At 42.3% G+C, this 25,044-nt stretch overlaps 1 protein-coding gene across 2 annotated transcripts in view; it reads right to left on the bottom strand.

The window, feature by feature from the left end:
- Positions 1-25,044, bottom strand: part of Cdk6 (cyclin dependent kinase 6) — a 206,320-nt gene that overhangs the window by 129,016 nt on the left and 52,260 nt on the right. For both annotated transcript variants that reach the window (XM_076566237.1, XM_006991209.4), the window contains exon 3: positions 20,035-20,170. In XM_076566237.1, coding sequence (XP_076422352.1) covers positions 20,035-20,170 — 136 coding nt within the window. The remainder of the gene's footprint in view (positions 1-20,034; positions 20,171-25,044) is intronic.

Here is a 25,044-nt window from a genome sequence, read left to right as displayed (position 1 = left end):
TTAATTCTACTACAGGGGCTAAGATGAACAGTCCACAGATTGTGCAAGAGTCGAGTTTACCTCCTGGGTCTTAACTTGTGTGAACTTGGGCAAGTCATTAATTACTGACTAATGTCATATGCGTCTACCTGTAAAATTAGCACCGTACTACAACCCAACTCCATGAGAACATCCCAGCTTAACCGCCCGAGAAGATTCCCTCAGAACTTAAAAAGCCAGATCCAGATACAAACACACAGGAAACATTCATTTTCCTTCATCCCGTAGAGAAGACAATATCTTCCGCTGGCTTTACAGAGGCTGAGGCACCCCACCATTCACGAATACAGTCATGCTTATTGGTTCGAGAGGCTTGTGTCTACATGAGAGCAAGCTCTGAGGGTAAACAGAGGATAAGTTCTGGGGAGAAGAATGCAGTGAGTCATTAGAAGCTGAAGTGAAATGAACTGCTACATCAAATCCTGTCGAAACTTCAGGACTTAAAACGAGAAACCACTGCTTCCCATGAGAACTCAGCAATTATAAACTTAATGAATGCTAGAAAAAAGCTCTGAGCTGACATGTTTGAACACAAGTGTTTGCAATGAAATAAGCCATTTTGTGAGATGCAGTCACTATTAATTAATGCCAAAATAGAAGAATTTTTATGGAGTTACACATGGACACATGACGACCGGAGCAGTCCAGCATGATTGATGTTATTATTCTGAATACCACAGTTGTTAGCAATGATCTGGGCCTTCCCATGACGTCCATGCCAGTGTGCTCTGCCTCACGGGCTCATCTTCATTCCTTGTGGGTAGTTTCTCTCTTGTGGCTTTTTCCAATTATCTGCTTCCTCTATAGTCCACACAGTCTGCAGGTAAGACAGTTCTGGACAGATCTTAACATCAGGCCTAAGCTACAATTCTGAGAAAATCATCCTATTTAAACATCAAGAAAGTACTACAAATTCATTTTCCATCTGTTTTCATATTCTACTGAAATAAGAATCCACTTGATGGTGTATAAATCCACTTCTGAACATCAAATTGTGACATTTATTAGTGTATTAAACTTCATGCTTTAATATGCACCTAAGTCCAGGTACTTCAAAGTCAATTACTGATTATCCTCCTAAAATCAGAGCTTAACAACATGAGTAATAGAAAAATTACATGTAGTCTACCCATCTACAGGACGAGAAGAGATCCCCTAACTGGACATGGAGCATATATCCATGTGGGCTCACATTTAATGATTTTTCTTTGTGGTCTAATGTTTAAAGGATTTTAAATACCCAAATCCATACACTGTTGTTAAAGTTAAGCCTAATAGTTAATGTCAAAATTATGTGTTGGTAGATAAAATTGGACAGGAAGATTGTTTTCTGAAATTAGTGAGTCTTACTCCACAGGGCCAAGGAGAACTGCAGCAGACTGACTGAAGAAAGCTGCCTGTCTCCAGGTCTGTGGGTCCTTCCCACTTCTTGCTGTCAGTTTGTTGTTGCTTAGATTGGCCACCACTGGGATGCACGGACTCAGTCAGTGGAACGATGTGACTGTGGCCTTGAGTCCTGCCTCTACGAAATCTTTAAAAAGTCCTCACCTCTCAGGCTTCTGTTTGCTAGCCTATAAGATGAAGGTCTCTGACTAGATGAAGCCACAGGATGAGAAAAGCCTTGACATTCATCACTGAAAACACCCCTACACTCTCACTGGTTGGTGATCATACCGATTCTTTTATATAGAATTAGATGACATCGTCTCTGGTATCTGCATGTGTACACACTCCACGAGCATGCCCTGGAGGTGTGTGTGTGTGTGTGTGTGTGTGTGTGTGTGTGTGTGTGTGTGTGTGTGTGTCTGTAGGTCAGGGGACAACTCTGGGGAGTCCACTTTCTCCGTCTACTTTGTTGAGTCATGGCCTCTCTTGTTCCTGCTGACGCGCACCCCCAGGTTAGCCAGGCTTCCAGGGGAATTCTCCTGTCTTTTGTTCCCATCTTATGGCTGGAGAGCTGAGATGAGAAATCTGCCTCACATCTTTTTTTTTTTTTTTCTTTCTTAATTTTAAACTATGATTTAGATCAGGCCATCAGCTTGCTTGGCAAGTGCTTTAACCCACACTTAGCCATTTGCTGGCCCCTTCAAATAATTTTAAATGGCACCAAATGATCTGCAATAAGCAATAAGAATGTAATGAAATTCAAATATGAATACTCCTTTTGATGCATTCATTCAAATAAGCATCCTATTGATTTTTTTTAAGAACTTTTGCCATTTGCATGTGTCCAAGCGAATGGTGTCTTTTCTGAAGAAAAAGTTCTAAATTCACAATTCTGAAGCCAGTTCCTCGGGGAGTTAAAACATGGCAAGGAACCATCCTTGCTCCTCCCAGAGTTTGAATGGTTAGCTCCAATGAGGGGGTTTCAACATTTTGACACATCTCCTTCACATGTCCCTCCATGCTGGCACTCACTCTTCCCCAGACAGAGCCCCCCACCCCGCCCCAAGCACAGCATACGCTAACACAGAGGTTGGTCAGGACTCTGGGTAACAGCAGCTTCATCGTTTCAGTCTTTAAAACCACGGTAACAGTCTTTGGAGCTTCTGTCTATCTTAGGGTTTCTCCTCTCATCTTCAACGGCCTTTCTCTTCTGCAACTAGTTCTCATCCCCCACAGCTCTCTTCTGTGCTTTGTAAAAGCCACCACAGGTCCGGGCGAAGACAGACAGCAGGACCGACTGACAGTCCGCAAGACAGACCTCGTGCTGTAGAAATGGAAGCCGCCTGGAGCCCACCGGTTTTAACTACTCCAGCTCCAGCTGAAGAAGAGGTTAGTGCCGCCCGAGGCTCCTTCCGTGTGGCAGTAAACTGCCCACGATTAAAGAGCCCGTTTCCCCTCACCCTGGGCCCCACCACGTTTCTCTGTGCCCAGCAAAAACACAAAAACCACCCCCTAAAGACCAAACCTGCCACCGAGGCGGCAGCACTGTGGTGATTTCCCAAGGCATTCTGACGGACAATGACCAGCAGAGCGTGGGGTGATAGCTCCCCTTCACTCACTGGTGCCTGTGAAGGGTTAAAACATGGCAGATGTTGACAGCTGACATCCTTGCTAACAGGACAGACACACTGCTCTGGGGCCTGGTCTAGGTCCCCCCTCCCTGCAGCTGTCCGTGTAGAACTAATTGTATCCACTTGTTTAACCTCGGGGACGTCTGGAGGGGACCCAGTGCCACAAGGGGACCTTTTTTTTTTTTTTTAACGGTCATTTCCTCTCTGGTGTAACTTGCATGACAGCATGTGACAAACAGAAATTAATGGGGACACTGCTGTGCCAATTCCTCCTGAATTGCTGACACTGGTTACAGGCTGCCTGTGTGCCACCCAGCCAAGACCTCACATGAAACATGGCGAGGGGCCCACAGCTCTATTCACCAACAAGCCAGCTGGTCAGTGATGAGAGGAGCCGAAACAATGTGGTGCGTACAAACCAGGAAGAAAATGCTTTCTAAACCGATTCAAACCAAAGAGGTGGCATTTGCTAGGAGTTAATATGACCATTTATTTTCCTGAGTGGTACATTGCGAGGCTCCAATTTCCAAAGCAATTCAAATGCACAAAGCACACCTCTCATAAGGGCTCCTAAGATGTAAGTTAGGATGGGACATCATTCACAGGCGGGAGGAAGCCGTGAGAGACTCCTTTCCAAGGGGGCCTCCCAACAGGCTGCTTCCACGAAGCTTGGGAGCCGGCCGTACCTCTTGCCTCCAGCTAACAACCACACCGCTGGTTTAGAATTCTATACATGGGTATCTCTTTCACGCTTTCTCCCATGTAGGAGTGCACACACAAGCACACACACACACAAAAGAACCCTCAGTTCAAGCCCATTAATTGCCTGCTAGAGTCTGCAGGGTTGGGGAATATGCCCCAACTTTGGCAAGATGTACTTTCCCCTCTTACCATAATCAAGACTCAACCTTGGCTTGCCATCACTTCCAACACCAGCTCTGTTAGGGATCAGGCCTGGCTGATCTCAGCACAGGTGAATATATAAATGCACATTAAAAAAAAAAAAAAGAGTTGGCATAAAAATCAGTTGGGTAGCACACACTTTTAGTCTAAGTGTCGAAGGCAGCAGAGGCAGGGGATCTTTGTGAGTTCCAAGTCTGCCTAATCTATCTAGCAGGTTCCTAGCCAGCCTGGGCTACATAGTGAGATCCTGGGGGGGGGGGGGGACGGAGAGCACTAGGCACATGAGTAATCTGACTATGAGCCTGTGTGTAACACACAAGTCATATCTAAGGCGGAAAGATGGGAAAGTGTAACGGGAAAAATCATACTGGTCAGACTTCTCTACCACACTCAGGAAACTTTAAGGGTATTTACAAGGGCCCCCATTTTGTGGCTCAGCATGGCTTGATGAGAAATTTGATTGCTCTGAGGTAATATGCTTAACTCACCTTTTCTCCCACTCAGGGTTTTAAAGTTGACAAGACTAAGCTGCAGAGCATATGGAACCCATGGCAGCACAGGGATTTCCCAGTGGGCAGGTGTACACGCAGCTTAGACAGGAGTCTCTTTGGAGGGAGGAAAAGCCCAGAGAATGTGGCAAGCTAGAGGTGCCAGGTGCACTATGGGAGGAAGACGTGTTTCTAGTTTCAAGGGGACTTTTCCAAACCAGTGTCTGAGTGACGGCCTTGGGGTGGTCAGTCTTTTGCCACAGAGTTTGTTTCAGGGACAGGTAGTCATCTTTCCACCAACAAATGGGAACAACAGCATTCTTCAAATTCACCCAGCTGAGAAGCATCAGACCAGGGGAGGACTGGGCTGTGCCGGATAAAGGCACCAGGAATAACTGCAGTGGCTGGGCTGTTATTTCTGTAAGTGAAACTTGTGGGATAGCTACTGAGTTTAGGAACAGCAGAAAACATTCGTAACTCAGAATCAAAGCACAGAGTTGGAAGGATGGAAAAAAACGCAAAGGGAGAAGTCACAGAAATGGAATCATTAATTTCTTAAACAAACACATTTCTAAAATACACCAAATAATGCAACCTGAGCCTTTTTAAATGTTCACCGCCAGGACAGTCTTTAAGAATCCCTGCTTTCCCATAACAAAGCAATGCTTTAAAGAAAATCCAAACACTCCGACCCAAAGCATGCTCAGAATGCACTATTAAATAATGGCTCCTTTTTTGCTCAACACCAATATGGAAACATTAATTAATAGAAAACCCATTCAACTTCAGTCACTCCCTCTTCCAGGACAACTCCATGATCTGAACTTGCACCTCTCAGAATCCACTCTGCAAATGTTAATGAAGACATGTGCAAGTGACATCCTGAACTTCTGGCTCTGCAATCCCTTCTAATTGCTGCCAAGGTCCACTGTGGGGGCACGTGAACATGATGTCCGCACTTCCAGAGAGGTCAGGTCACTGGAGCCATGTGAAGGATCTGACCCCACTGTGTGACCCGATGGAGGCTTCCAATGTTGTTTCTCATTAAGTTAAAATACTACTTGCATTTATGAATTTACCTGTAGGTTTATGTTCCCGACTACCTACGCTTTTCCAAATTACAGGCATCTCATTTTAAAATGCCAGTAGTAGTAAAAATAATCCCCTAGATGGAATATCATCTCACCAATATTTTCTGAAGCGTTTTACTCTTTTTCAACAAAATAGAACATCCATGCTTACTATAAATAATTTTCTCTACAGCTGCCACACTGTAGTAATCAAGAAGTCACATGGCTTGTCAAAGGCTACATGATTACACATATATTCACCTTGTGAGACAGGGAACCATGAATTTCATTTACAAAGGTGATTCAGGAAGCCGCTGGACACAGTACCTTTCCAGACCTGACAGTTCTTCTTGACGCTTCATTAGACCTCTTATCAGAACAAGAATGGAGATCTCTGTCGGGACCTTCCCGGGGCCAGTTAGACAGTGGCAACAAGTCTGTTTCCCCTGGTAATACCCTCACCAGTTCCCAAGAGCTGGGACTCATTACTCTGACTGAGGGAAGGAAGCTCAGTGATTTCTGCCCAGCAGACTGGGACTTCCCTTCAGGGCATGTTGTGTGCATCCTAAGCACATCGGCTTTGATGAGCTCCTGGGGGCAAATCTAGAATACAACCTGCACACTTGTTTGGGATAACTGTGTCCGGTGGTGCCAAAGCTACGGTATTTATATTTCTGAAAGTGACACATCCCCAGAAATCCTCATTGTCACCACGGTGGTCCGCATGTTTAAGAAGCCTTGATGACAATGGCAATAGACTTTCAACTACTCCTCCCTTCACACAAACACCCCCAACACTTTAAAAATAACGTAAGTTCTTCATTGGGCATGACTTTCCCCAGAACTGAGAATGTCACTAGATCATGACACTGTACAACGGATATGTCATTGTCTGGGCATATTGTGACTGTGGGTTGTACTGAGTTGTTTTAGGCAGGCACAGAACTACTCACACTTCCTTTTAAAAAGCCTTTGCTCAAATATGTAATATAATCACCATGAGCTCATGCTAACAGGAACTCCAAAAGCTGGTTTCAAGTAAAAACCTAGGCCATTAAAGAAACGATGCATGAACCTGCATTGTAACAAAAACAGGCTTATGACCTCATTCTATATGCAGAGATGAATCTAGGCTTATGAATGCCTAGTGACTGCTTCCAATTTCCATGAAGCGAAATTCCTGCACAGCCCAATTTTCCTGACGTGAGGTACAGTGGTGGGTGAGATAAAGGAGATGACCACACGAGCCTCACTGGGAGGTTAAGTCCTGTTGAGTTTCTCAGTTCTCCTATCTTACCAAGATCATCGTCCGTGCCCACGCACTCAGTACTTCAGTGTACACACGCTGATTCTTTAACAAGGTCTGTCCTACTGTGCTGCCCAAGAGGCAGGGGGTGTCACTAATTCTTATGGTGGGTACAAAAGAAAGACTGACATGAGAGCGCGTCTACTCTGTAACAGAGAACATTACCCTCTAAATGTATATTAGAAGATCATTTGGTTGGGTGATAAAAATAGGCTGTTACTAGGAATTTCATCCAGTCTAATATAGCAGGTCACAAATATAAACAACACAGCATATTTCAACAGAGACACACATTCCACATTTGTATTTTAGTTTATACGTCTTCCTAGTTTTGAAAACAAGAGCATTAGACATATATTTCCAAATTGGGAAAATGCTACCTATACAATTTATATCCTGCCTTTCTTTAGATCATTATTCTTTTAAAGTGGAGTTTTATGAGACATGATTCTGTAGTGATGCAATCATTCTGTTTGAAGTTTTGTAATTTACATAATCATCTCTTCTGTACATTCTGACTTTCAACATGCATCCCTAATATCAGTGAAGGTGAACTGCCTCCAGCCCCAAATCTTGTAGTTATTCTATGAATATGTAGGTCTTGATGAGTGTTTATTTCCTTACTTATATCTAAACTGGTTAATTTTTTTATTAGTTTCTAAAAGCTTTTTCTATATTAAGAATATTAATTGATATTAAGAATATCAAACTTTTGCCATACTTTCTGAAAGTAACTGTTGACTTTCAATTTTACATGTAATACTATAAATTAAATATTTTCTAATCTCTGAATAATTTATATGTATGTTGTTCTGTTTTCTTAAGACAGGGTCTCACTATGTGGCTCTGGCTGTCCTGAACTCACTTTGTAGATCAGGCTGGCTTTGAACTCACAGAGATCCACCTGTCCCTGTCTCCCAAGTGCTGGGACTAAAGGCATGAGCCACAACGTCTGGCTTTTGTGATACATTTTTTACAAACAGGAAACTTTACTCCAAAAATCTGATAAATATTTGCTAAAATGTTCTATATATTAAAAAGAACAAGCTGTGATCCAATAACATTCACTCATCTTTCCAAACCAGAAATACGTGGATTTCTACAAATCATCAACGAAGATGCTTGCTTCAAATCCAAAGCTGAAAGCGTTGCCTTCAGCCTCCTGAGCAGCACTGAATGATGGTAAATCAGGCCTGTTTCTAGCAAAATTTACAAGCAAACTCAGCTGTCTCTTTCCTACGGACCCCTTCCTGCTGTCCAGGGCTACCTCGGAACAGTGTCGCCATTATTCCACCCAGGACTCATTCCTAATTTTCTCTTCTGGCAGCTGTTCTCTAACTTAGAAATAATGTGTGTCTTTGTCTGGAGTTCCTTTAAAAAAAAACAACAACTGTATATCCTAAATGTAGAAGAAAGCTCAATTTATTTCCCTTTGAAACCGGAGAAATCAATAACACAAACCATATGTTAATTACGGGACATGGCGATAAATTACATATGAAGCTCTGTGAAACCCTGGTGGTGAAAGTGATGGACAAACCCGGGCAGGAAAGAGGTCCTTTCTCTGAGGGTGTGACCCCCGGAGGACACCAAAGTGCAAACACTTCTTAATTCATGCTGACGTAATTTGTATGTTACTTCCTTTCACTTTCCTAAGTGTTTTAATTAAGATCTTACAAAATGGATGAGAGATGCCCATCACAGATTGTTAGTATAGTGGCGACATTCAGAACAGATACAATCAAAGACAAAACCACTATTTATGTTCTCGTGTGTTGTTTATTTGGGTTCATACAGCTTTGCAATAACCCAGCCTGTCTTTAATATCTGGTTGAAATACACATGAAAGGGCTTGGGATTTAGACGATTTAGAAAGGACTGTGCCCCATGTAATAATTTTAATGGAGAAAATAAGAGTTATGAATATGTTTCGTGTATTTATGACCCCACATAGTGAACTGCCTTTTACAAAGCATCTTTGGGAGGAGGGTTACTGCTAGTCCACAAACCTATCTTTTTTTTATGAGATCCAATCAACTCATTTTCCCTCTACAGTCACCAACGTTTTTCTTTCCTCTTGGTTCTTCATCCCCCTGACCAGGAATACATTTTGAGAAAAGGAAAGGACGAAAAGGAAAGAGGATCCACACCTATCGCTTTTAGAACATTTTCATTTCTGCAAACACTATAGGTCTCACCTGCGAGTGACCGTGACTTTTTCAGTTCAAGGTTTTAATATTAACATGTGATATATCAGTGAGATGAAAAGGTCAGCAGGAAGTTCTTCAGGCATTCAGTTCACACTAACCATACTCACAGAGTATCTTACATGGAGGGTACCTGTTTCCAGATCAGTATATATTGCACTAGGCACAGACTTAACCTTTAATGTTGCCATTCCCAAACTCGATTCACAGCGAAACCTCTTCAGTCTGGCCACTCCCCATCTCTGCCATGTCCTAGCTTAGCTTTCTAATCTGAACGCACTTCAGGAGAACGATTAAGAAAAAAATATTTTTGTCCCAAACAAGGAAAAGTGAGTATCACCAGGGACAGACAATACAAAACCAGCATGGTTACTAGGTCACATTTGTTAGAGGCCTTGAGTCAAAATGGAGACAACTAGAGTCTAGGCACTCTTGCTTTCAAATGTACTCACTATATTTAACTACACTAATGTCATCATTAAAACCTGTGACAACGGCTCACTTATGTTTCATATGGGTTTGGTTCCTTGCTAGGGGCAGTGGGGAATGGATGGACAAGAATTCCGATGAATTCTCTAGCAAGTCCAGTAATAGTTTTCTAACTCAAGACCACAGAGCTGTGAAAACATTAGTATGCACAACACAAAAAACATCTTTCACAGGTCAAGTCATGATGTATCGTGAATGCCTGTTTTGAAAGGGTAGACTCCCGAGTGGGCTTAAGAAGCTTTAGTTAGGCGCTGGATGTGATGGCACACACCTTTCATCCCAGCACTTGGGAGGCAGAGGTTGAGGTTGAACTTTCTAGGAGTTCAGAGGTTAGACTGGGCTACATAGTGAGTACCAGACAGCCAGAGCTGTGTAGAGACCCTGTCTCAAAAACAAGCAAACAAACAAATAAAAGACTCTTTAATTAGGAAGTTTCATACTTCTAAGCATTCTTTAATTCCTATCTCCTACTAATCAGTCAATTGCTTTCTAACAGAACATCTTAAGGAATAAAAATCTAGTGTTTTTAAACAACTCTCCCCCACACAGGCAGCTTCAGTTAGATGTCACACCTGACTTCACCTTAAATCCTTCCCTTTTACTGTTTCTTTTTGAACAAGGTCTTAAGAATTAAGCAGCCTAGGCTGGACTTGAACTCAACACTCCTCCTGCCTCCAATTCCTGAGCATTAGAATCACAAAGACAGCCACCAGGCAATCTGAAAAGCCTCCTAGTCTGGATCCATACAGGCCAAACAACACCAGGTTAGCCATCTCAGAACAAAAAGGAGATGCTCCCCATTGTCCCCTGGGCCACATGGCACACTGCAGGGGAGTCCTTCTTAAACCGTGCTGTCTATAGGGAATATGAGGGGTCCTTTTTAGAAATTCCCTCCTGGGGACTCATGTTTGGGAAAGGGGGGTCAGTTAGGGCAAGATGGTGCAGGTGATCCAGGAGCCACACTTGAAGAGACAGCACAATAATGACACCTTTGGAGAAATAGAACCCACTGTGTATCCAAGCCGTCATCAACCCTGCGTTATGAGGCAGTAACTGCTCTTTGCAAAACCTGTTGGGCGTCAGGCACCCAAATCAAGCTGACTGCTGTATGGTAGTTGCCAGGGTTTCTAAAAGCTACAGAGTTCTGTGTGATTATTTCTAACTCAAGGGACTCTTCCACTACTGAAGACTTGGAGTGCCACAGTGCACAGACACTCAGCATGCAGTCCTTCATTCATGTAGAGAAACCCAACTCAGAGGGACTTGTCCAGGGAACCAATCTTTTTGGAGGACTCTGCTCCGAGGGTGACGATGGGGTGAGGACAGGCAGGACAGCAGTAGCTTCACGCTGGAGACTCTGACTGTCTGACTGGCACTGTGGGGTTGCAAGGCTCTCTCACCCAACCTTAGGGAAAGAAGCTACTTATTCAACATGTATTTACCAGAACCAATAATTACTTTCTTAACTGCTATACAAAGACAGATTTTTCCTTCCTATCTGTTTAGGAGTGAAGAATAAGATACCTTATCACATAAGGGGTGGGTCTGTGCCCTGCATACCTGTTACTAACTAAAAAACTCAGTGGCGAGAACACAGTAAGTTGTTAGCAACTGTGCCACAGAACAGTGCCTTTCCAATTCCCAGATCCCTAATACAAAGGGTACCTGAACTTCAGGGTAAAATAGAAATAAACAAATGGATAATCTGTAGGATAGCTTATTTAATAAATTTAAAGGAATTTTTCTCTTCGAAGCTTCTACTTCTTATGGGAGAGACAGACAAGTCCCTCCCATACAATGGTTAACATACAGAAAGCAATTTTTAAATTTAAAAATTATTGTAAAGTACTTGGTTGCCTGATTAATACAAGCTTCTGAAACATGAGAGTGAGGTCTGAGTGTACCAATTTCATCAGTAGGTTTCATCATAAAAATGGTGTATCAGAAGTCCAAACAGTTTCTGCAATTCAAGTCAGTGTCATAGAAAAGAATATGTTTCCAGTTCCATGACGGATCAGTCACTGGTTTCATGTTTTATCCAGGCCAACCAACCAAATTCTTAGCCATGACAGAATCCCAGGGATCACACCCACCATAAAGCATTTACTATGGAAGAGCAAAACAGATGTCGTGAGAGGTGACATCCTCTGGGCTTTTCTATTACATATTTTTAAAAACCTACTCATTACAAAGCAGTTCCCTCAATTGTTTGTTTTAAATAAATTTAACTCTTATTTTTATTATTTACCTAGACATGTGTATGTGTCCTATCTGGCCTCCTGCTACCTCACATGGGTGCTGGGACCTGAACTCAGGTCCTCTGAAGGTGCTCTTAACCAGTAAGCCATTTCTCCAGCCCCGAGTTCTGTCACTTGTATCATGGGGATACTAAAGCACATTTCAAAGTCAATTACAAGATATGGACCTAGTGGAGTTGCAAACGCATGATTTCATGTTCTAGTTAGGATGTAGATTCTGGAAAACAGAGTTATGCCTTTAAATTTCTTCTACTTGCGAAAGACAACAAACACACATAAAAAAATAGCAGGTAACTTCAAGGACTATGAAGGAGGCAAAATAGCCTATGGTATAATATGATACACTGAAACTGATGAGGAGTTGTGGCTGAGATGGTCAGAGGGGATGACCTGTGAGATGCATAGCCTTCCAAACAGAATGAACAGTAAGTACACACACTTGGAAGGCCAGTGGGACTAAGAACAAGGGTGGAGTTGTGAGGCCCCAGGTCACCAGGGTTGTTGACATCACTCTGTAGATCACAGGAAATCACTGGAGACAGGTTTTCAGGAGGGGAGCCACCAAGTGTTATGTGTACTTAAAAGATAATCTCTGTGACTGCTAACAGGAGGGAGGTCTACAAAAGGGCAGTGGCAGAAGTGAGACGCTGACTTAGCACTCTTGTCTAAGGGGTTGTTGGGAAGCTGGATTGGGGGCTGTCTTTCGGAAATGACAAACAAGCGCGTACTGACGGACTAGCGAAGACTGGGAAGGAAAGCAAGGCATAGAGCTTGATGCTTAGGTTTAAGGAAGGCTGAGCTTGAGAGGATTTGTGCGTATACAGTGGGCTGCTGGTGGTGGTGCAGGTGTGTGTGTGTGCGCGCGTGCGCACGTGCGTGCATGTGCGTGTGTAAGCTGGAGGGAAATTTTAGGTGTCATTCCTGAGGTGCCATCCACTTTTTCTTTTTGGATACAGGATCTCTCACCAGAACCTGCTCTCCAATTATTCTAGGGAGCGAACAAGCCCCGGGGACCCTCCTGTCTCTCGCCTGTCCAGCACTGGGATGACAAGTGCATGCTGCCACACCTGTGGCTTTTTTGAGGGACACTGAGGAGAGCACCCCAGTCCTCATGTCAGTGCAGCCAGCACTTGGCAGACTGGTCTATCTGTCCAGCCCCTCGGCTACCATCCTGCCGAGGTCATTTCTGAATTTCCTGAGCTGGTGGCAGAGGTCAGGCTGGACAGCACGACACCACTGGAAATGAAGGTGTAGCTAAGGAAGACAAGGGCTATAATGCAACACACTCCTGTGTTTAAAGGAAATCACTGAGGAGCTTGAGAGCACTCAAGTGTAGACAGGAATACCTCCCTCTGAGCTGATCCTTCTGGTCGCCATGGGGACAGGCAGAGGTACATACTGCCTGTAAACTTTCTAATGGGCTCTATCAACAGACTTGATGCCTGAGGTGAGGGAGCACTCTCTCAAGAGAGTCCAACTTACCTGCTATTTGCTTACTCTTAAGAGTCCTTTGTCTAGTTAATGAGTCAGCCTTTATTTTAATGGGTTTCACTGTACTTTCAGAAAGTGACTTTTTTTAAACATGTACTTCCTGTTTATGGGAGAAATCAAACAACCATATAATTTTGTTGTAGTTTCGAACTGGAGTACGATGTATTTGAATAATTCTATCTTCTTTCCATCCATGTATTTTTAGCTACTACAAAGATGCGGAAATTTGCATCTGCACTTGTTTCTATGAGGATCCTTAAAATCTGAATGATCTGAAAATGTTCACCTTGAAAAGGCTTCTTGTGTTTCTGAAAGTTTTCTTTTGGAGTTAAAGATAGAAGGAGGAAGAACGGAGGGCAAGTTCTAGTAGGGGATGAAGGACGCACTAACAAGTTCACTTCTCTCTACACATTATCTGTGCTCATGAGTTCAGGAGTACAAATGATTGCGCCCGTTAAGCTCACTCACCCTAGTTTCTTCCTGAACTTGGAGAAAACTTGGAACAGACTCACAACAATTGCAGGTCATCATTCCTGCCCTGATCAGTGGCCTGGCACCAGCAGTGCTGTACTCAAAACCAACTTTCCTAACATAGGTCCTCATCAAGTCAGGGTACCTTTTTTGTGATGCTAGGCAAACTCTTGACCACTCAGGTTTATTCCCACCCCAGGAAGGCATTGTGAAGAACACTTGTGAAACACATGAGCTAATACACTATAATTCATATGGTTTTTTCTATAAAGCATCATAAAAGTCTAGAGTGTGTACTAATAAATTAGATAAAGCACAGCAGTAGTCAATTCCATCAAATGCCACATTCATGTATACAGAAGGACAACAGGACTAACGTGAGTTTCTGGGACTCCAGATGCAAAGACAGACGAAAGCTGGGCGAGGCTAGGCAGCCCCAGGGTCAGCAGAGGCTGAGAGGAAGGCAGGATAGCAGCGGCCTGGTGGGGCGGTCCCACGGAAGGAAGGCTGGAGTGGAAGGCATGAAGGGGGAGGCTGGAGGGTGCAGAGTACTGAGTACCAAGAACAAAATTAACTGGGAAGCTACCATGGGCGCCCAACTTTAATTACAGCAAGTGTTGTTCTTAGTGAAGTGACTCTAAGTCGGGTCTATCTTAGAAGTAAAGTGCCGTGACTGACCTACGATGTCCCTTACACCAGAACGGGTATTACTGAAACTGTCATTTTGCTCATTGAAGGAAACTGAATCCAACAATATACTAGGCATCTTTCACATACACACTTAATTTTAAAACTTTTAACTCTAAAAATAATTTGCATGAACAGGAGGGACAGCCCATGCTAAAAATCAGAGTCGAGTCAATTATTCTGGCCATGATAGTAAATTGAAAAACAATTTCAGTCCAAGAGCTTTCTCGTTATTGTGGAGAACTTGTTCTTTGAATTTCTTGCCTTGTTTTTGGGATCACCTTATTATGCAACATCTGCTCTGAATTTCAAATGTGATAAACAGAGTATGAGTGTTGGTGGCAGATGGCTAATGACCAGCAGTGACAGGGCATTCAAGCCTGCCTTGTTTTCTGAGAAGCGATATTTTCATGTTAATTTGTTCCGTGTCCGGCAAAGATAGGGCAAATCACCTGCTGTAATTCAGGCGAAGTGGAGACCACCAGGAGCGTCCAGGGGCCGGGGCTCGCTTCCTTTAGGAGCAGAGAGGAAGGTCTGGGAGACTTTCACTTGCAGCCCCGGGACCTGCCACTTTGTATGACAAGCAGAAAAAGATGAATCCGCCTCGGGCATTCCATCCTGACATCAGAGCCATGTTTACTCCAAGTAGATATTAGTCACAAAAACAGATGATTTCCCAGAGGCAGAAAGCAGGTGCTATCAAGAGTGTGTGTTGGTCTCTGAAGTCTGGGTTTTGTAAAATAAACCTAATAGTACATTTTATCGCTTACTGAAAACAGTAAAACCAACTGAATCTCCAAGAAACATTCAACTGAAGATAAAAAGAAATCTAATTCAATGAGAAAATTACCCACACAGACATACACTTTGAGCTTTTTTTTTTCTCTCCAGCTCCATAGAATTCATTTATCATAGGGTAGATGGACATAATTTTTATTCCATGACTCCGTGAGACAATATGGTCTTGAGCTCAAAGAACCTGTCCTGGTTGAGAGGCTACTGCTCTGTGTGTTTCTTCTCATGAAATGATACCGTCCATTGCATTAACAGGCTGCAGCGGCAGAATGTCCGAGGAATAACATTAGGTTCGTTTTCAAGGAGTTTGTAAGTTAGCTGAAGACGCTGGGCCAGTTCCTAGGAAAGCTGATTTGCAGGCAAGTGCAAGTGTCCTGGAAGTGGTTCCGTGTACGAGCAGCTCTGGAGCTGCTCTGGGAAAGACTACCTCACAGAGGACCCCCTCAGTACTCCGCCATATGGCTCCCTTTCCTCCGAATGACGAAGGAATATGCTGAATGAACTCTCTGACACGTCTTTTGACCCTTGTCATTTAGTGGCAGATGGATGCATGGAGATGAGAGGTGAAGGTGGAACTCAGCTCCACAACTAAACAGATTCGAAGAGAGCAGCCTGAATTCGAAAGAGGACAAGCCAGCCATGTCACCAGGTCACATCGGGCTACGTGTTGGTTTCACAGTACAGCAGTCAACAAGCTTCCTATGCAAATGTCATCACCAGACAGGAACAGATGGACCGAAAGAACATCACAACAACACCGTCAAGGTGAGGGTTACACATCATTCTCATTTCTTTTTGTCTTAGAACATTTACCTAAAAATTTTTACTTTGAAAATGTTGGAAAGAACAGTCTCTTACAGTTTTTATTATTGTTATTATTACTACTACAGCTTTTCAGAGGTGATGTTCAGCTTAGGCATAGCTTGGGACTTCCTTTATTCAAGGTGGATGAGAGGACCACGCAGGAATGGAAGGACATCCCCCACAAACTGACCAAATACCAACACGAACAACTTCATGATTTTTTCAAAACAAATATCATTCAAATATCTGAAAAACTGTTCTCGGCGAGACATTAATTAATAAGTCCTCCACCTGTTGTTTTCTAACAAAGATGTTGATTAAGTGATAAAGATTTTATCCCTGTCCAGATACAATGAAATATTCTCGTTTTATCCAGCCCTGCCATCTTATTACAGTTAGTACCCCAATAAGCACTGGGATCCTTTGGTAACAGACGGCAAGCTAACAGGTGAACACGTCATGAGAACATCCTGGAAGACAGACGGTGAAAGACATAGACCTTAACCTTAGGCATCTTACACGATCATCTCATTATCTTGTCTGTTTAAATCTATTCATGTTAAAGTCCTTTCCAGATTACAGTTACTTGGACAACATAGCATGTTTCAATGCAAGTAAGATAATGTACATGTAATGTAAAGTATCTCCAACATTCTAGCTGCTTTGACTACTTCAGAGAACACCTCCTCCGTTCCACATGCATAGAGCCCAAGACCTAAGTGAGGTTTTTCTGCTTGTACTTGAAAATGCCCCACACTATAAAATAATCACTGAAAAGGTTTGCAATGTGCTTTTGTGAGACAGATTCCCTCTCCCTCTCCCTCACTCAGCTTTTTTGAGACAGGATTTCTCTGTGTAGCTTTGGAGCCTGTCCTGGAACTTTGTAGCCCTGGCTGTCCTGGAACTAACTCGCTCTGTAGACCAGGCTGGCCTTGAACTCATAGAGATCTGCCCACCTCTGCCTCCTGAGTGCTAGGATTAAAGGCGTGGGCCACCACGGCCCGGCCTCTCTCTCTTTTTAAATGTGCATTTCATCTCATTTTGGAAAGCCTGAGAGTAGGGTCATTTTGCATCTGCTAAGTAAGTGCTCACTGTAGAAACTTCCTAAATACAGTAAACACTGAACAAATGGTGTCTCAGTACATTCAAAAAAGTCTTTTTCCATAGAACAGTCTATAGAAAGAATCCATCTTGTGTTCCCAATAAACTGTTCAACATAATAACATTCACTAGTTCAAGGAGAGATTTGGCATAAATACATCTTCTGTACAACAAAATATTTCTGTTCTCCAGTTCCATGCTTGAAAACATCAACCAACAATGCAGTAATCTGCACACCAATTCCTAAAATTAAATCAATTACCAAAACAAAAGATACAAGTGCCTAGCAAAAGTATTGTATCAATTATACCTTTAACCTAACTACCCATTTAATGATTGTATAAGCTCCTAAATAATTACCCATAATTTTAAAACTAATTTTTATATCCATCGCTTTTCTTCACACTGTGATAAAAACACCTTACAGGACACATTGGGGACGAGGAATTTATTTTGTCTCATGGTTGAGAGGATGCACTCCAGTGTGATGGGGAAGTCACTGTTGTGGAATCGAGAGTCATGGAGACAAGCAGCTTTATGGGGAGTGTGTCAGCAGCCTGTTCACATCTGCCTGACCGGGCAGTGAGCAGTCTGGGCAGGAAGTGGGGCTGAGCTACAACCCAGAAGGCCTGCAGTCCAAAGACCCACTTCCTCCAGCGGGCTCATCCTCCTAAGTGTTCCAACCAGCTAGGGAAGGAATGGACAGACATATGAGGCTATAAGGTATATTTTATATTCACATCATAACACCCTTATCAAATCATTGCAACACTCAGGGTTAGAAAGATATTAATTAATAAAAACAAAAAGTCGATCAATTCAGACCTATTCTTTAAAATTAAGGATGAAAACAAGAAAGTTTTAGTTACTTGTTACAGTACTTGTTACTTTTGTCTTTACATACAAATTACTTTCATTTGATCATGGTTATACGCCATTTTGAAAACACTAACCATATTCTTAACCATACGTCATTAATTCTAATCTATAGGCCTGGCCCCCAACCTCACTTCTATCAACTACTCTAGAGAGGAACTAATTCTGACGGTGGTAGAGACTGTTCAGCTTCCAGGAGAATCTCATCTTCTGGTAACCAACATTCCGGCACGCGTGCACTCGCACGCACGCACACACACACATCCTGGCACTCCCCAACTCTGGCAACTACAATCATGCTCACTTCTCTTCCTGTTACGTTTGACCTTCCATACACATCCCAGGAATCTCCCAGACCCATTTCATTTCTACTACTGTCCGATCAAGCTTTGCCTCTAGTGAACTACTCTGGCTTATCAAACATTTTAATTATAAAAAACCTTCTGCAAACAACTTCACTTATCACCCTCTGATATCTTAGGAGAAAATGTGAAACTCAAAAAAAAAAAAAATCCTATGGAGCTGGCAGTGTGGTCTATAAATATATGGTTACTTTGTTTTGATATTTTAAAAGGTATCATGGAATAACTAATAGAAGAATTACACCAGAAAAAGCCAATTAACATTTGTTTAATGTACTGATTGAAATAATTATGTCTGGAGGAAGCCTGGCAACATGTCTTATTTATCATGTTCCTAAGTATACAAAATGAATATGGCAGTCAGTACACATGGATAAGTAGATAAGATACATATATAAATAATCACAAGGGTAGAAAATACAAGAAAGAAGTGGAGTGTGCAACAACTTCTAAGGCAAATGAGACATATCCACTGTGAGAGGGGATGATACACATCTGGGTGGACCCAGAAAGGACTAACAGATGCTCCATGGGCAGGAGGGCCACTCCCTCAGTGGGGAGTCAGACCACGTGAGAAAACCGTCATCTGTTCGACGTGGTCAGAAATCAGTGAGCCAAAAGGACTAGCCCCTGCTGCGCAGGAACGACGTGGAGTTTTTGGATCAAGTACATAAAGGAAAGAAATGGAGTCACGGGAATGGAATACAGTACCAGAGGAAGAAGGTGCAGAGCGGAGAGCCAAGAATGGGTGATCAGAAAGCCTCCATTTAGAGGGTTTTCACAGCCTTCAAACTGAGCACAAAGAAATGGAACTACCACTATGTATCACAATCTTTAATGAAAGCAAGATGGGAAAAGCAGAACTCTTACTAGCCTAAGCCCAAATGGATAATCGTTTATTATGCTGCAGTCTACATGGATCAGTATCTGGGAACATCATCTAGTCATCACTCAAAAGACATTTCTTCCTCTGTGGAGATGGGCACAGATTCAACAGATGAACTGAAAATAGAGTTAAGCCAAGTGACAGGCTAGACCATTAAGTCCTTTTGAGTAGCTTTCCCATTAGACTTAAAGAATTTGTCTGTAATCAATATACTTCCTAGCTTGTTGACCATGAAGGGCAGAAAGCATGTCTTAATCACCTCTGAATACCAAGATTACTACTTGCCATTTAGATTAAAAACAAACAAAATCTATGAATTGGATAAAAAAAACAAAAAAATTGGGCAATGAATGTGCCTCAGAATCAGCATATAATTATAATATATAATGTGCCTTTGAGTGACATTTAAAATTATGTATCTTAAAGAATATGAACTACCAGGATAGACTGAGCTGTATCTGTTACACCATACTTCATAAGATTAGGGCCAGATAATACACAAATAAGTGATTTTAAAGAATTTTAATGTGCATTAAAACTAAAAGCTTTTTAAAAAATTCACCCTAAAATTAAATTGGACTGCAATCCCACTCTTTGAAGATCCTACTTAGTAGATGGGCTAGAAGATTTTCCATTCTTTGAACATTTTACTTAGTTGACATTCTGAGCTGTGTATTACGTTTCAAAAACACAAATTCTGGCAGTTTTCACATGAAAGAATGTTAGTGTTGAGGAAGCTGTGACAGAGGCTAGTCTGACCAGACAGAAGGGTGATTCTTGGTACCTTTATGGTTTCTGTGGGTACTCCAGGCTCCGGAACTTTATCCAAGTAAGTGGTCAAGTCTTGATCAACATGCTCAAAGACCAGTGTAAGTTTGGTCTCTCTGTCTGTTCGTGACACTGTGCACACATCAAACAACCTAGAAGGGAAAAAACCAACCAGAATGAGTAGGTGTAAATAAGCCAAGTAGTAACCCACGTATCTTTCGGGCACCCCTTGATTCCACACAGTTGGGAGCACACCTTGTGATCAGACATAATGGGATCTGCTGTTTTCGTACCCATCTCAAAGTTCAGCAGAGGAGCTGTGCAAGCCAGAATGTCCAAGTATCAGTCACAAAGCAACATGACTGAAGGTCAAAAATGTATGCGCAGAGTGTCTTAACAAAGTCTTCATACAGAACTTGTTGATGGAAATGGCTTTAACAACTTGCAACTGGACAAAATAATTCTAACGATTCTCAGCTCACAGGTTGAGAAAATTAGAGGCCAGTTAAGCGTTCTCCGGAGATAGTGGACTCTGCAAAAAAGTTTCCTAGAACAACCATGGCTGTGAAAACAACTAGGATGGACTATGGAGAAACGTTTCAGACAGACTCCTTACCCTGGCGAGCCAAATTATTGCCCTAGGAATGGCATAAATTCTTCATTAGTTTTAACATTTCAACTCCCATGTAGAATCACACCGTAAAAAATTAAGGCTTTATTATTTATTTAACCTAACTGACAGAAAATAACTGCATGTATTCATGGGATTCCATGCAATGTTTTGGTACACTGGGAAACTACTGTACAGACTAGGGACTTAACAAATAATGAGCTATATACACTCCAAAACTGTTCAAAGTATGGATTTCAAATTATTTACAGAAATCATAAAAAAAGACTAAGAATATGATAAGACGGTGCTGCTAAATAACTTGATTATCATGCAAACACTGTGAAATTGAAAGAGGAATACACTGGAAAACTAATAAAAACACAGGTAAACAAATAGTACAGAGAGAGCCTTCCATGATCCAGAGAACCTTCAGCCCGAGGGCAGAAAGTCCTGTAGCTGGTATACTGTCTCATGTGCTACAGTCTCACCAAGCTGTCTAAAGAATTAAAAAAGCCATCCATAAATAAGCTGTAAGGAAACTTCTGGAGAGGAGTGTAATATAAATAAGAGGAAATGCATAAAATGTCATTCATATTACATTTTCATTTAAAAACTGAAAAACCTGTCCAAGAAATTGTGTGCACACACAGTCCCCCTACTAAATTATGGGTTCACTGCTTTGGTTCAATCTGGACGCTACTTTTATTAAATTTTCAAGGCCTATTGGTTGACTGGGCCACACTACTGTATTTCTGGGGTACATGGGCTTCAAATTTGGTACTTCTTTCTGAATCTACACTAAATTTTAACAACATCTATAGAATACTGTAACCAGTCTTAATCTATAAGAAAATGTGTAAAACCTACACTATGAAGGGCTTTGGGGAGTCTATCAAAATGGCTCTCTGAACTTGATAGTTTGACCATTTGCACATAAGCTGCTTTGAGCCACCTTATTACTATTAACCACCTCTTTCAACTACGTCTTCTCAGAAAGAAAAGAGTTGCAAAATCAACAAGCTTCTTTGTATTTGATGTCTCTGTCTTTGCAAGAAGACTACAGTGAACACGGAGTGGGATGTAATGAAATCAAATACAAATGCTAGAGTCAGGCCACAACATATCCATTACAATTGGGCTCCTCAAGCATCACTTTAAAAATGGTTCCTGTTATAACTAAGATATTCCTCAATGAAAAGTGCATTGCTCATCACTTGCCTGAGTTAATAAACAGCTCCAGTTCTTATTAAATGGGTATCTCTCCCCCCCTCTCTTTCTCTGTGTGTGTGTGTCTGCTATTAATTTTCAGAAGAAAAAAATCATGATGGGGACATAACACAGTTGAGCCAAAAGGTCACCTGTTCCCCAAACCGTTGTCTTAGAAATTACCTAACAGCTCTGGCAGTATGCAATATTGCTTAATCACACTGAAACCGTTTCCAAGACTCTTGTATGACACAATTCATGAAAAACATCTAACCACTCAAGCTGCTTTTCATTATATAATACTTCGTTCTTCAAAATATTAATGTCTGATAATGTCACCTAAGGTACCCTGGCTCCACGCTGAGGATACAGAAGAAGATAGGGAGAGGTGAGCTTAATGAAGCCACTGCTACTTGCCTTAAATGATAAATATGGGGAAAAAATTTTAAGTGGAATGAATTTAAACAGACACGACAATGCATACAGCAGAACGTTATTTGCAGTTCATGTATGTAAGTATTTGCCTGCATGAATATGTGTGTCATGTGTACTTGGGGCCTTTGGAGGTAGGTGGCTTCGGATGCCCCTACAACAGGAGTTACAGATGGCTGTGGGCCAGCATATGGGTGCTAGGAACGGAAGCCCCGTCCTCTGCAAGAGCAACAAATGCTCGGGCTGCTAAGCCATCTCTCCAGCCGTCTGTGTGGATTTTTATGCATGTACTCATACACTGTGAGCTATAAAAGTGAGGTGTTATGTTTAAGTTGCTCATCCAGGTTCACGAAGACATTACTTTTAAACGTTCAGTGTGTTAGTCTGGAGAGCAGAGGCTATCACATTCCCCTTAGAAATTCATAATTCACATCAAAGAGATAAGCAATAGGCTCCTCACTCCCAGCCTCCAGTGCCAGCCATCAGCAAGTTATAGATCAGCAGCTCTCAACCTGTGGGTCATGACTCTTGGGGCCGAATGAACCGTTCACAGGGGTTGCACGTCAGTCAGACATCCTGTGTATCAGACACACTATAATTCATAACTGTATCAAAATTATGATATGAAGTGGCAATGGACATACTCTTATGGTTGGGAGTCACTACAACAAGAGGAACTGCATTAAAGGGTCGAAGCGTTAGGAAGGTCGAGAACCACTGTTACGGATGGACCACTTCAAAGACATTTAGAGAAACACTGCTCTTCACTCTAATACAAAGCTGCTGTAACAGTTTAGTAAACATTAGACTAAAAGTTAATAGTTGCCTTAATCTTAATGGATAGAAAATACATTTTCAGCCAATAGTTGTGGATATTAATTTTGGAAATTCTAGAACATAATACTCATGATGTCTTTTTACCTATGGATCCCTCTAAAATTAATCCAAATCAAGCAGTAGTCATTTGGTAAACAAAACACAACAGGTATTTCCATACAGTACGTAAGTTTCACAGAACTCAATTAAAATAAATCAAGGCCTCTGGCTGAACTGGAACCTATTTGTATAGATCTGTAATCTATTTGTATAAATCAATGAGGAATGTCCCCAGACTGCCTATATCCCCTAGACTTACAAAACCAAAGAGTAAGACAGGCCTGAGCATTTGAACATAAACACTGGGAAATAACTTCCACTGCATGATTTCTTAACGTTAGCCACCGTTTATGACTTTCTAAAATATTCAGTAAGCTAATAAAAATAGCATTTCAATGACGTCATGACTACATTTCCATAGGAAGAATGTAACCACACTGTACTGACCATGACCTTCGGAGGGAAACCACCATTCAGTATTTATCACCGACTTGTACCGTGTGGTCTGAGTAAACATCCATTCAAAGAGTGAGGATGAGGGAGATGGCTGGGCAGATCAGAGTGGGCTTACTGCTCTGGCAGAAGATCCAGGTTAGGCTCCCAGCACCTGCATGGCAGCTCACAATTGCCTAAAATTACAGTTCCAGGAGATCTGACACCCTCTTCTGCTCTATAAGGGCTCCTGCACACACACGGTGCATGAACTCATGAAAGGACACACACAGACATATAAATAATAAATACTTTTTTTTCCCAAAAGTAGACATGAGAAGTGGCTCTCAGTATTTATTGAGGCTATGCATGCAGTTTGGCAGAGAGAGCGCAGTCCAAATTCTAGGTTGTTGTCAATTCCCAGTGAAGCCAGCCAACCCCTAACTATTCCAACCAAGTGAGCTACTTCTCTTGCTGTCTCTTGAGTCCTGGCCTCTAGGGCAGGGCAGACAACAAGCAGAGTCCAGCACAGCACTCAGCTGTCCTGTGATGTAATCATCTAACACAACATTGCCCGAATGGAGTCTGCATCCTACCCATTGTAATTCTTAATGGCTGCTTCCCGTTCACGGTCTCAATTTAACTTGCTGCTCAGAACCTACACACAGGCGAGCTGCCTTCGGCTAACGGATGAGACTGCATCCAGTAGTTTTGGGATTTCCAAAGTTTACGATTTACAAACATCTCCTAAACAACGAGCCTTGTAAACACAACGTCTGCCTCTCTATTGTGGTTATAATAAAAGGGAAATCTGTATTATTTGCTGTGATTACACCATGACCCAAAGCAGGAAGTTCTAAGAGGGCCTTTTTCCTGTCAGGTTTCCCTGACCCCGCACACTCTTCATTGTTTGGATACCAAATAGTTCTGGAGCTGAGCGCTGTCCGCCACAGCTGCCTAAGGGACATAACAAATTCTCATTTGAACTAGAGCCAGAACTTGAAATGGAGACAGTTTTTTCCCCGGTATCTAATCTGGAAAGTCCATGAAGTGCATTTGGTGGGCGCAGCACAAGCTGAGCACTAAATCAACGTTCACTCATCTCACTGCCCCACACTACTATGCAGTGGCTACGTGGCTCTCTTTGCTCTAGAAATACAGACTGGGTATGCAATGGTTCACCATCAACACGAAATGACAAACTCTAGAAGCATTTGCCACCAACAGCACAGAGCATGATGCTAAAGGTGATCACGATTTTGCAGCGTCTCCAAAATGTGCATCAGTACTTACCACATGCAGGTGCCATACTCAGTCTCAAGTTTCTGACGGGGGTGGGGGTGGGGTGGGGGGGGTAGGCAGGGAAAGCACGTGATAAACGCTGTGCAGCGACAGCTGATCAGGGATGGACAGAAGCCGGAGAATTGGCCCCAGGAAGAACTGAGAGGAAAATCCTCCTTATGCTAG

The sequence above is a fragment of the Peromyscus maniculatus genome, chromosome 3 (genome assembly GCF_049852395.1).
Source record: "Peromyscus maniculatus bairdii isolate BWxNUB_F1_BW_parent chromosome 3, HU_Pman_BW_mat_3.1, whole genome shotgun sequence".
Classification (NCBI taxonomy): domain Eukaryota; kingdom Metazoa; phylum Chordata; class Mammalia; order Rodentia; family Cricetidae; genus Peromyscus; species Peromyscus maniculatus.
The sequence above is the reverse complement of the archived record's forward strand: the minus strand, read 5'-3'. Positions and strand labels throughout refer to the sequence as shown.